Here is a 12897-nt window from a genome sequence, read left to right on the forward strand (position 1 = left end):
TTTGGATTAAGAAAAGTCTGTGTAATACCTTGGATGAATATGTAAAAGAAAAAAAAAGGAAAAAACAAAGACAATTTTACAAAAGAAGAGATCAATCATAAATAGGGTCCCATGGTAAGTGAAAATCGCGAAAAGTCATGGAATTTCACAATCACATTTTCCAGGCCTGGAAAAGTCATGGAATTAGTAAAAATGTCGAAATGTTAGGAAAAGTCCTGGAATTATGTTGTATGTGATGCAGTTGTTTCAGTAACAATGCATAGTTAACCTTCCATGAAATGCAACTTTAAAGCCAATTTAATTTCTGTAGCTGATGGCGAATGTAGCTTTAAAATGTGTAAATGTATTGTTTTTGCATGTTTCTTCATTTTCTCCCTTTGTTTTATCTCTCCTGTCGTGCTTTCCAGCTAGCTGAAATTACGTTTGAATATAATTTAAATCTGATATGTTTAAAAAAAGGTTGAGCTGGTATGGCAAGAAAAAAAAATATTATGGGTCCTTGAAAATTCATGGAAATGTTTTTTATATCCATGAAAATATGTGGGAACCCCTAAAAGGGGGTCAACAAAAAAAGTCTTGAAAATTCACTTTTTAAGATGAAATTGTGCTCACTTTCTTCAGGCAGAACTCTCCATGTTTGAAATGAAATGAACATTAACTGCCCTTCTGAATCTCCTGCTCTCTGTAGAGGAGCTGAGTAAGCCCCTGCAGGCTGCGCTCTGCAGCAGCTTTTAGAGCAGTGAAGTTTGCTTGGCGCCGAGCCCAACTGTGTCTTTATGGATGTTTTTATAAGTTTACAGCGCTGCCTCTCCATGCTTATTGCTTAATTGTGCATTTCTGTTCTAGGGACTCGGCCATCTCCAGCAACAAGACACCCCACAACAGCTCCATCAACCACATCGAGAGCGTCCTGCAGCAGCTGGACGAGGCCCAGGCCCAGATGGAGGAGCTCTTCCAGGAGAGGAAGATCAAACTGGAGCTCTTCCTGCAGCTCCGCATCTTCGAGAGGGACGCCATTGATGTGAGTCTGCTCGGCAGGAAGGGTCAGGGGTCATTTTTAAAAAAGCAGATCCAGAGTTCTTTCACAAATAAGAACATATTTGAGATAAATGTGTCCTCTGAAAGTGGAATTTTGTTGTGTCCTCTCAGATCATCTCTGACCTGGAGTCCTGGAATGAGGAGCTGACGGGTCAGATGAATGATTTTGACACGGAGGACCTGACACTGGCTGAGCAGAGGCTGCAGCACCATGCCGACAAGGCCCTGACCATGAACAACCTCACCTTCGACGTCATCCACCAGGGACAGGAGCTGCTGCAGTACGTCAACGAGGTCCAGGCCTCTGGTGAGTACACCAGTCAGACTCTACAGTAACGTGCCATCCAAGGGGATATAACAGAAAATTATGGTCTGTTAATAGTATGTCAGGGTTCCCACATTCTTGGAAAACCTGTGAAAAACACATTTTCCAGGCCTGGAAAAGTCATGGAACTTGTAAAAATCCATGAAAAAATCATAGAAATGTGTTTGTATTTCATAAATTAAATCACAATAATGTAATTTAATGGCGAACTTTTCTGTAGCTGAAGATGTCACTTAGCCCTTATTTTGTTTATTTGTTCATCACCTCTGTTTGTGGCAATTTTTTTCTTATATATTTTTTACATACATATATATATATATATGTATATACATACATATATATTATACATACATACATACAGTATTTTGGGACCTTGAAAAGTCATGGAAAAGTTTTGAAATGTTGTCTATGAAAATGTGTGGGAACCCTGGTATTTACAATAACCTTCCTTGTGTTGATTTCCTTTATAATACATTTTGCTTTGTCACCTTTGATTAGCTGTCCTTCAGTTGGAAAGAAGCAGATTTTGTGAGTGTCTGTTATCGTTTTTAACATTTTTTTTAATAGTTTCCAGACATTTAAAAGTCTTCAGAATCTGTTCTCCTTGGATGCTGCTATTTTAAGCGATTAAATCTCAAATGCTTTGAGGCAGAAGTGAAGACATGTTTGACTGCCACCTGCTCGCCACATCAGACATCCAAGGGTTAAAGTCAGATGCAGCTCATGTTCACTGTAGCTGCTGCACACATTTCTTCCTGGCTTCATGAGTTTCATATTGATACTGTGTAGGTGTTGCGGGTCGGATGCGGTCAGCGTTTGTGATGAGAGGCACCCACTCACTAACCATAATAACTCACCTGTGATCTCACATGCTAATAGGTGCTCTCTAACTCAGCACAAAGAATGGTTACATCATGTCACGTGGACTGAAACATGCTGATAATATTATCATAAAGCAGTTGTTAGAATGGAGGTTTATAAGACTTAACTCAAAGGGTAGTAATAATCAAGACTGTTAGATTAAAATATTTAAAGTTTATGATAAGTTTTAGCAGCAGGCATAACTTAGAACTGTGTCCATCTAGAACTAATACAACTGTGCATCCTTCATTCAGGCGTGGAGCTGCTGTGTGACCGCGACGTCGACATGGCAACACGGGTTCAGGACCTGCTGGAGTTTCTCCACGAGAAGCAGCAAGAGCTGGACCTTGCGGCCGAGCAGCACCGCAGGCACCTGGAGCAGTGCGTCCAGCTAAGACACCTGCAGGCTGAAGTCAAACAGGTGGGACGCACACTCACACACTTGCCACAGAGCGCCACCTGCAGGCAGAGAGTGTACACCTACAGAATACCAGGATTTGCAAGGTCTTTAAAAAATTTGAAAAAAAAACTCGTTAGCCCCTCCAACATATTGCAGTTGCAACATATATGCAGATTCTATGAATCAGAGTGAATTCTGCATGACCTTGCATTTTTTTTCCAATCACTGCAACTTTATTGCAAATTTGAACAATCATTGTAGTTTCCTTTTAGTCTCACCAATCACAGCAGCTCCTCATGCAGTGTCACCAAACTTACTGCCTTGTTTCTGGTTGTGAAGATGCAGACATGAGCAGATGGTTCAAAGTTACCAACAAAAATTACTGCTAAAGACTGTGCAGTCTAATTCCCTGATGTTCTGCAAGAAAGCGATCTGAAATGATTTTTTTGAGCATTGTGGTGGAACACAAATGAAAGTCAGCATTTACACACTGTTCTAAAATACACCTGGAGGTCTCCATGACAGAGGCTGTTGCATCCACATCTTTTGCACATGCTGAAAGAATCGATGTGAGTTAGATTAAATATGCAGGTTGGTGGTCAGGGTAGTGTAGTACAAATTGCAAACTCAGAGCTGTGCAATTTTATCCTCACTGGAACAAGTTGCCTTTGATTTTGTAATGAATTACACACATACAAATTGCAATTACTTTTGCAATTTTTCACTTGCACCCACAGTGTCATTTCAAAAAATGCCTAAAATCTTTGCATCAAGATAATCTGCCCTGAAAGTAAAAAAGTGTATGAAAAAAAAGAACCCAGAAAAATCTGAATATATATATATATATATATATATATATATATATATATATATATATATATATATATATATATATATATATATAAAAAAAAGACATCCAAAACCCCCTCCAAATTAAAAAAAGATTGGAAAATGACCTAAATATTTATCAAAATAGTGAAAATAAATTTCCAGTCAATCCGCTAATTGATTAAACAACTAATCTTTTCAGCTGTACTTATAAACTGTTGGACAGTTGAATTTATAACAACAAAAATCTTAATTTATAAAGTAACTATTAACTAAATCTATCAGATAAATGTAAATTTATTTTTTCCCTCTATAAAAGCAAGTGAAGTAAAAGTATAAAAAGGCATGAAAAGAAAATACTCAGTTCAAGTACCTCAAATCTGTACTTAAGTACAGTGTGTGAGTAAATGTACTTAGCTACTTTACACTGTCTGTGAAATCAGGCATTTTAGGCCCAAACAATCCCAAAAACAGCCTGTGAAATCCTGGAGGTAGTGAGTAGTGTTGGATTGGTGGTGTTAGATGACATTTTTTCTCTGTTTTTTTTTTTTTTTTTTTTTTTACAGGTTCTTGGTTGGATTCGTAACGGCGAATCGATGCTGAACGCCGGTCTAATAACAGCCAGCTCCCTACAGGAAGCTGAACAACTGCAGAGGGAACACGAACAGTTTCAACACGCCATCGAGGTGAGACAGTGTGTTTATCCCATCAGTTTCTCCCTCCGTTATGTTTTCTATCTGAAGTCCAGAGGTAGATTTTAAATAGTTGCTCATAAGTTTGGTCTATCTGACCCCATCCTCTCTGCAGAAAACCCACCAGAGTGCTCTGCAGGTCCAGCAGAAGGCAGAGGCTCTGCTCCAGGCCAACCACTACGACATGGACCTGATCCGAGACTGTGCAGAGAGCGTGGCCTCCCACTGGCAGCAGCTCATGCTCAAAATGGAGGACAGACTGAAGCTGGTCAATGCCTCAGTGGCCTTCTACAAGACCTCTGAGCAGGTGGGACATCCCTCTGAGTAGGACTGGGCAAAATGGCTTTAAAATATTATTGCAATATTTTAAGGCTGTATCGCGATACATGATATATATATATATCACCATATTTTTAAATGTCCTTTAAACTAATGTTAACTACTAAAATTAAAACAAACGAAAGAACCGCTGCTACAATAACGTTAAATAAACTAGCTACTGTCATATAATTAAGTTGAATACGCTGCTGTTATAGTAACATTTAATAAGATAGGATTGTGAGGAAGTTAGTTTTTAATTAAATTTTAGAAAGAATTGTTGTAATTAACCAAGGTGGAACCCATGGTGCTTTTATTTTGACCTGTCTCGTCTCAGGCAGGAACAGTTGGATGTTAGCAGACAGTTAAACAGTCACTGCGGCGCCTTAAACTGTGAGGATTTATTCACTGTGAGCAGTAATAAAGTATTATTAATATACGTAAGTCTCACTGGTGCTTCATGGTCACAAAATGTGAATAAATTCTCACAATCGGAGCTCTGCAGATACAAACACACGCCTCACCTGCTCACACTACCACCACTACCACTCATTAAGTTATTGCGTCCGTGGCAGAGATCCGCAGAGGAGAGTGAGAGAAGCAAAAAACTGGTGGCTTATAAAAAGGATGTGACAATTCATACTCGATGTTTGCAATATAGTCATTTTATATCGCCCGTGGAACAAGCCGCGATACATCAAGTGTATTCCATATATCGCCCACCCCTACCTCGGATGGTTCGGCTTCAGTTCAGCCCTTTCTCTGTTGGGAAAAAAAACACAAAATGAAACACAAAATGAAATACTAAGTGTGTTTGTCCGTACAGGTATGCAGTGTGTTGGAGAGCCTGGAGCAGGAGTATAAGAGAGAGGAGGACTGGTGCGGAGGAGCCGATAAACTGGGACCCAACTGTGAAACGGACCACGTCAGCCCCATGATCAGTAAACACCTGGAGCAGAAGGAGGCCTTCCTCAAGGTAACATTTCACAAACGAAACAGCGCCTTAACATAGCATCAACCAAAGAATGTGATACCAAAGAATGCAATTAATCAGCTGCAACTAATTCAGAATTCTGCAGCATGAGTTCTCATTCAGACCAGAAGAAGAGCACACGTTATGCCTGTTTTAGAAACTTTACACTAGTTGCCTGTTAAAAGTCTTTTCTTAGTTTATGAGGCACTGCATGGCCTTGCTCCAGACTACATCTCAGAGATGCTTCTGGTTTATGAACCAGGGGGGACCCTGAGATCCTCCAATCCTTCTCTTTTAGCTGTTCCACAGAGTCAAACTACAACATTTGGTGATTCTGCTTTTAGCCATTACACTCCAAAACGCAAGAAAAGCCTGCTGGAGGATCTGAGAGGATATTTAAATATTGATGCTTTTAAACTAAAAGCTGATCTTTTTAGTCTAGCTTTTATGTCTTACTGTCACAATTTTATGGTTCATACTTATTCTATTGTTTAAGATCCATTTTTGCTTATTTCCCATGTTCTTCAATCAAACTGTAAAGCATTTTGAATTGCATTAGATTTGTTTGAAAGGTGCTATATAAATAACATTTGATCGATAAAAGTTCCATCTGTGTGTGTGTGTGTGTTTTCTGTTTGTCTGTGTGTGTGTGCATGTGTGTATGTTAATATCTCTATCAGGCGTGCACTCTGGCCAGAAGAAATGCAGACGTCTTCCTCAAGTACATGCACAGGAACAGCGTCAACATGCCAGGCATGCTGAGCCACGTCAAAGCACCAGAACAGCAGGTCAAAAGTGAGTATCAGAAAATGACTCGTCAAAGGTTGCTGATGGAGATGTTTGCTTTCTAAATGCGAAAAGTGATGAGAAATGGTACTTAACCATTTCTATTAATTATTAGCCTAAATGGTTGACATAGCTTGCTTCAAGTGTCCTAATTAGTACATGGTCAAGATACGAGGCAAAAAATAATAGATATACAGTTTGAATTGCTAAACATAATGCATAAATGGTTGAAATAGATGACTAAAGGTAGTGTTGCAGAAATGAGTCCTAAACCCTGGAAATGAGTTGGCATATTAGCAGTCAGTGAGTTTTTGGTTAGATTCTTGGAATAAGGTCTGTGGTTAACATGAGCTAAAAAGACTCAAACGTTTTGCTCTGTGACATAAAATACATCAGTGAATACTCCTCTGTGAACTTTGGAGCTTTTATTTACCTTTAAAATGTTGGTTTCCAACAAGTGGCTAAAAGAGACAACAGAGCGTTATTACGCTGAATGCAGCTTTACAGCTTTGTTGCGGCGGCGATATTGAGTCATGTCGCCGTGGTGTCGTTTGTTTATAGCCCAACACCTTTATTCACCATATAGTGCATACATGTGACCAAATACAGAGTCGACAGAGCGATGATATGTGATTTAATATTGGATAAGTAAGAAAGCAACAACAATAATGAACATAAAGATACTTAAAAATAAAGGAAGACGAAACAAGAGGAAAAACAAACAAAATACAGTGAAAACAAACAGAGCATTGGTTGCTTGGTTTTAGTTACATTTGGTGTAAGAGTTTTGCAGGATGGGTGTGGTTTGGCATTGATTCTTTCTGTTCATGCCTTTCCTCTTTTTTAAACCCCTTTTCTGCCTTGCTTTGCTGCTTTCCTCCTCTCCTTAGTTGTGTCGACATTTATATCTCTATTGTGGCATCAGCGGCAACATGATAGTTGCTGAGAATTGTCGAGTATATTCTATCAAATTGTTAGTTTTTGCAGAGGGTTAGGGTTTTTCCAATGATATCTGTTGTGTGAGTAGATCTAACCATTGTGAGATATTGACCTTTCTCCTGTTTTTCCAGTTTAGTAGTATTGTTTGAGGCTGCAAAACTTTACCTCTGTAATGCCAATATATGAAAGCAATGTACAACAAATGATCAGTATAAGTTATTCAATTACAGTCTCCTCCACATGTCCAAAGGCAGAAGAACTATTTAACAAATCTGTGTTCTTTTTATGTTTACAGTAGTCGGTAGTGATGCAATCTCTCGAGTTAACGTGGAAGTGTTCAGATGCAGAATGCCTGAATCTTGAGTGTTTTCTGTTTTCCTTTACAGACATCCTCAATGAGCTGCTGCAGAGAGAGAATCGTGTTCTTCACTTCTGGACCATGAGGAAACGACGGCTGGACCAGTGTCAGCAGTATGTGGTGTTTGAACGCAGCGCCAAACAGGTACATAAAGCATGCGTGCGCGCACACACACACACACACACACACACACACACACACATACACACACACACACATAGAGTTTAGAGTTATTTGACTGACAATTATGAAGCTGATGTAATATACAGATTTTTTATGGTGATGACAGGGTCACCATTTTTTTTTCTCTAATAAGCTTTAAAAAATGCAACTATTTAAAATTGTAAGATTTAAAAAAAAGTCTTACTTAAAAAAAGTTGCTTAAAAAAATAATCATACTTTTACCTTTTTACACCGCCTCCTCCCCCTCATAAATGACCAACAGTTCTATTAGTTCTTCTCTAAGTGATATTTAAATACTCAGTTCTAATTCTGTTTTGAATTAATTATTTTTTCTATAATAAGCATTATATTGAAAAAAGCTCTTATATAGCAATGAAATAGAACCAATAAGCAGTGTCAATGGTCTTTAAAATTTGAGTCCTGGAAAAGTTCTGGAAATGTATCGGTAAAAATGTGTATGAACCCTGAATGTAGCTACACACTCACACACATACTCCGCTCTCTGTTGTGATGTGATCTGACAGAGTCTGTTTCCTGTGTGTTTGTGTGTTTTCAGGCTTTGGAGTGGATTCATGACACAGGAGAGTTCTATCTGTCCACACACACCTCCACCGGCTCCAGTATCCACCACACACAGGAGCTGCTGAAGGAGCATGAGGACTTCCACATCACAGCCAAGGTTGGCCACACTTACACAAACACACACAAACACATACATAAACAAGCATGTCACTGTGTGTGTGTGTGTTCATGAAATGCTCTCTTCCCCCCTCTCCTCCAGCAAACTAAGGAGCGTGTGAAGCTGCTGATCCAGCTGGCTGATGGCTTCTGCGAGAAAGGCCACAGTCATGCTGGGGAGATCAAAAAATGGGTGACGGCTGTGGACAAACGCTACCGAGACTTCTCGCTGCGCATGGACAAATACCGCTGCAGCCTGGAGAAAGCCCTGGGCATCTCTTCAGACTCCAACAAGGCAGTAAGTGGTCAGGTGTTTTGGTAGATTACAGCTGTGGGGAGAAGTTTGCCTTCAGGGTTAGGTTTAAGGAAAAAATAGGGTCTGACTTAAAATGAAAACATTTCTGCCCTCCAAGCAAACTCTGTGTGAAGATTACAGGTGTAGGAAACCAGGTAATTCACAATCTGCCTGTCTCTTAAAGGGAGGGTTTAGATTTGTTTTAGAGGGGTTGTATGGGGTACTTATAGAAAGACAGTGTATTACATATAGTTAGTATCAGTCTACACACCCACAGCTTGGAGAAGCAGGCTGAAGTATGACATGGAAGTTAAGCAATGTACTGCTGTGGATCGGGGCCGGCAACACAATATATGTTAGCCACCTAAGAAATTAATATTAGTTTAAGTGTGCGGTATATTTAGAATATTTTCACTTCTATAACTTTCTCAAAGACATTGATTTCCAACAGAGAAAAAGGAGCCGTTACATGGCTTTCTTCAAAGCCAGACTCCATTGAGATAAACAGTGATTTAACATTGCTGAACACAGGAGCCGCTGGTGTCCCACCGCCTTGAACTGTTATTTTGTTTGTGTTAATGTGTGACTTTGGTGTTTAAAAGGGTTAGTTCAGGATCAAAGAAGTCACACAAAAACACTGACTAACTGATCGAAGCAGCAGTGGACCAGAAGCTCCTGTGTTCAGTGAGTTAAAATGACTGTTTTTGCCAATGGAGTCTGGTGGCTTTTAGGAGAGCATAGATGGGAAATTAAAGCCGTAAGGGGCTTCCCAGGCTGCCTGATGAAAAGGAAAAGAGGTGAAAATGCTCTCAATATGGTATACACTTAATACACATAAAATGATATTTAATTTTTTTGGTGGAACAATTCTAAGGTAGCTAAAAGACCTTTTATTTACTTTTATTTATTTATTCATTTATTTATTTTTGCTGAACCCATCCACAGTAGTACACTTCCACGTCAGACTCAAGTGTGCTTCTCCAAACTGGGGTGTGTGCCAACTGTACCCCATTACCCCACATCCAAAATATCCCTTTAAAATCACTACTCAATTTAATTCAATTCAAATGTTTTTTTTGGCATGGTGTTATACTATACATTTAATCACATTGCATTAGCATCAATAATACAAACTAAAAGACAGCAAACAAAAACAAACTAACCGGCAATCAACAGCCATAACAAGGTGCAGGTGACTGTCATTGTCACTCACTCATACATACATACACATATGCAAACATACATACACACACACTTACGCAAACATACGTACATACATACATAAACACATATATACACAAGCACACACATACATACATACATATTTTGTCGTGTGTCTTTGACAGAGTAAGGATCTCCAGCTGGACATCATCCCAGCCACAGCTCCAGGGTCAGAGGTCAAGCTGCGGGATGCAGCTCATGAGCTGAATGAGGAGAAACGCAAGTCAGCACGCAGAAAGGAGTATGTCACCACCTCATGTTTATGTCATTCTTCAGTGAAAAAGAAATTGTTCAGAAAGGCTTTATCAGACGAACAGTTACAGAATTGCTAGTTTAGAATAATTTAGCGGATTAAAAAGTGCATGAGGTTGTCCCTAATCAAACTGTTTAGCAGTCAGTCTGCAAAGCTAAAAGCTCCACTTGTAAACAGTACGTGCTTTGCCTACAAACGCAACAAACAGTAGCAAGTCAGCATTTTCTCACCTGCTGGAAATCTGTTTTATTGCACCAAAGGACGTGTAATTAAATGATTGGCTCAGTGCCTAAAATACTCAGCAGAGCAGTCTAGTGGTTACTGAGGCAGTCTGTCGTAAGAAGGTCACAGGTCATTTATTGCACAGGTCAGTGTCCTTGTAAACATTGAACCACTACTTGCTCAGTAGCAGTAATAACATTTTAATGTAAATACACATAATGGATGTGTGTGAGCAGCCTCCTCTCTGCTGTGCACAAGAAGTGCATACGCAACAGTGACGCTCCGCAGAGAACAAAAGAGACTCCATGTAGCACACAGGATAAAGAGACTGCGTCATTTTATGAGCAGCACAAATCACAAGCATTATTTCAGCCATCAAGGCTGCTTTATGAGCGCAGACGTTTTATGGGCCGAAACCCTTTCATTATTCATCAGTGTAAATGGATGCAGCAGAGAGCTATTGGCAGGCTGATTTATCATTCTGTGGATGAGGACAGTATGACAACCGCTAATGCTGTGTGTGTTTGTGTGTGTGTGTGTGTGTGTGTGTGTGTGTGTGTGTGTGTGTGTGTGTGTGTGTGTGTGTGTGTCTTTTGTGTGTGTGTGTGTGTGTAGGTTCATCATGGCAGAGCTGATTCAGACAGAAAAAGCCTACGTGCGAGACCTGCGGGAGTGCATGGATGTGAGTTCAGCTCCACAGCCCACCACTGTTAACCTGTTTTATACCAGAGTCGTGCAACAACTTTCACATGAAATCTGGAAACGTTTCAGAACCTTGTTAAAGATTTTTTTTTGTGTGTTCCATCTTGTACTCTTCTCTCTGTGCAGACCTACCTGTGGGAGATGACCAGTGGAGTCGAGGAGATTCCTCCAGGAATCATCAACAAGGAACACATCATCTTTGGAAACATGCAAGACCTCTATGAATTTCACCATAAGTAAGAAACACATTTTAGGACTTGCACTAAATTCTATTTTAACCCTTTGAAAACTGTGCATATCGCTTTGATTTATTTAAAAACACAAGGAGAAGGAAACAAGCTGCTTAACAAGATATGGCCCTAAAAATTTACAAAAAAGTAGTAAAACAGTACAAAAAGGTAAAAAAAAACATACAAGAAAATGACTTAAAAAGTGATTAAATATATGTATATGTAAAACCAGTTTATAGTTCATTTTCTTGTAACCTTTTACTCATTTTTTGCAATATTGCGACATTTCTTGCTAAGATGCTCATTGCCTTTTCCCCAAGTTTTAGAAAGAAATCAAACCAATCTGTTCAGGTTTCAAAGGGTTAAACAACACCTGCAAGCAAGTTAGTAAGGTCCATGCACTCTGATGCAGTTCAGACCCAGATTAAGGTGAAATCAAGTTTTGATCCATATCACAGTTGAACAAATTTAGCAGTTTTTATACTCCAATTTCTTTGAAGTTTTTAGGTAAATACAGATTTGATGGGTTTTTTTTGTTTTTTGTCTGAAATATCACTTTTCATTTAGTAAAAGTATCATGTTTTTGCTCTCATTCCATTTTTGTCAGCATCTTTCTCAAAGAGTTGGAGAAATATGAGCAGCTACCAGAGGATGTGGGGCATTGCTTTGTCACATGGGTATGTATCGTTTGTCCACCAGCATCTGCGGAGTGTGCTCAAACCTGCCATTCACTCAAATTGTAGTGTGTCTTGTACTGTACCATCAGACATTTGATCACGTATAAGTATTTCGCTGCTGGAAAAATGATCTGTTCATAAAAATTGGCTGTCTCTGCAGTAGAAAGACACAAGTATTTTTGAAATTGGTGCTACATGACATGGCATTCGCTTTTGCTCAAGAGGTAGAAAACCTACAACTACCAGAATGCACCGCACTGCATCAGACCAATGAATGCTCCCGCTGGTGGGTGACATAATGCAAGTTGCACATTCGAAAACAACATGGTGAACAGCTGGTCACAAACAATCTTGTATTACAGCTAAACAGTACACTAAAATATTTCTGAAAACATATGAGGCAAGCAACCACTTCTTGATTCATATATGATCAGTATTGCTCAGTTTTACTCAGTTTTCTCAGCCCCTGTTTGTATACAGGAAACAGTATGGCACCCACTTCCTGTTCACAAACACTTGTAACACAGCACAAAATAATGTTCCTGAATTTTTTGAGGGTGAGAAATAGGCAACGCAGCAACAGAACATTAGTTAATATTTTATCAGTGCTGCATTTGATCTCAGTTTTATAAGCCGTTGTTTTTTTTGGGTTTTTGTTTTTTTTGGGGTTTTTTTTATTACAGGATACAGTCACACAGCTAAATAGTGCACTGAAATATGTTTCTATGATGTGAAATGCATCGTCCAGCAGATTTTAGCTGAACTTGACAGGGAGAAGTTTACCACAGTTTACTGACACATACGACCAGCATTGTTGTTGTGCGAAGCTGGTTGAAAATCGGGATAGTATCCCTTTACATACTCAATGTTTCTGAAACTAAGCAAAAAAAAAGTGTAAAAAAGTATGAGTAATTGCTG

General features: G+C 39.3%; 1 protein-coding gene across 1 annotated transcript in view; it reads left to right on the forward strand.

Moving 5' to 3' along the window:
• LOC121958199 (triple functional domain protein) overlaps window positions 1–12897 on the forward strand; it is a 120661-nt gene that overhangs the window by 77562 nt on the left and 30202 nt on the right. The window contains exons 16-29 of the mRNA XM_042507071.1: window positions 847–1021; window positions 1150–1345; window positions 2479–2645; window positions 4019–4138; window positions 4260–4451; window positions 5289–5438; window positions 6116–6230; window positions 7547–7662; window positions 8258–8380; window positions 8483–8677; window positions 10021–10136; window positions 10986–11052; window positions 11199–11308; window positions 11910–11979. Coding sequence (XP_042363005.1) covers window positions 847–1021; window positions 1150–1345; window positions 2479–2645; window positions 4019–4138; window positions 4260–4451; window positions 5289–5438; window positions 6116–6230; window positions 7547–7662; window positions 8258–8380; window positions 8483–8677; window positions 10021–10136; window positions 10986–11052; window positions 11199–11308; window positions 11910–11979 — 1912 coding nt within the window. The remainder of the gene's footprint in view (window positions 1–846; window positions 1022–1149; window positions 1346–2478; window positions 2646–4018; window positions 4139–4259; window positions 4452–5288; window positions 5439–6115; window positions 6231–7546; window positions 7663–8257; window positions 8381–8482; window positions 8678–10020; window positions 10137–10985; window positions 11053–11198; window positions 11309–11909; window positions 11980–12897) is intronic.

Source organism: Plectropomus leopardus, chromosome 18, assembly GCF_008729295.1.
Source record: "Plectropomus leopardus isolate mb chromosome 18, YSFRI_Pleo_2.0, whole genome shotgun sequence".
NCBI classification, from domain to species: Eukaryota; Metazoa; Chordata; class Actinopteri; order Perciformes; family Serranidae; genus Plectropomus; species Plectropomus leopardus.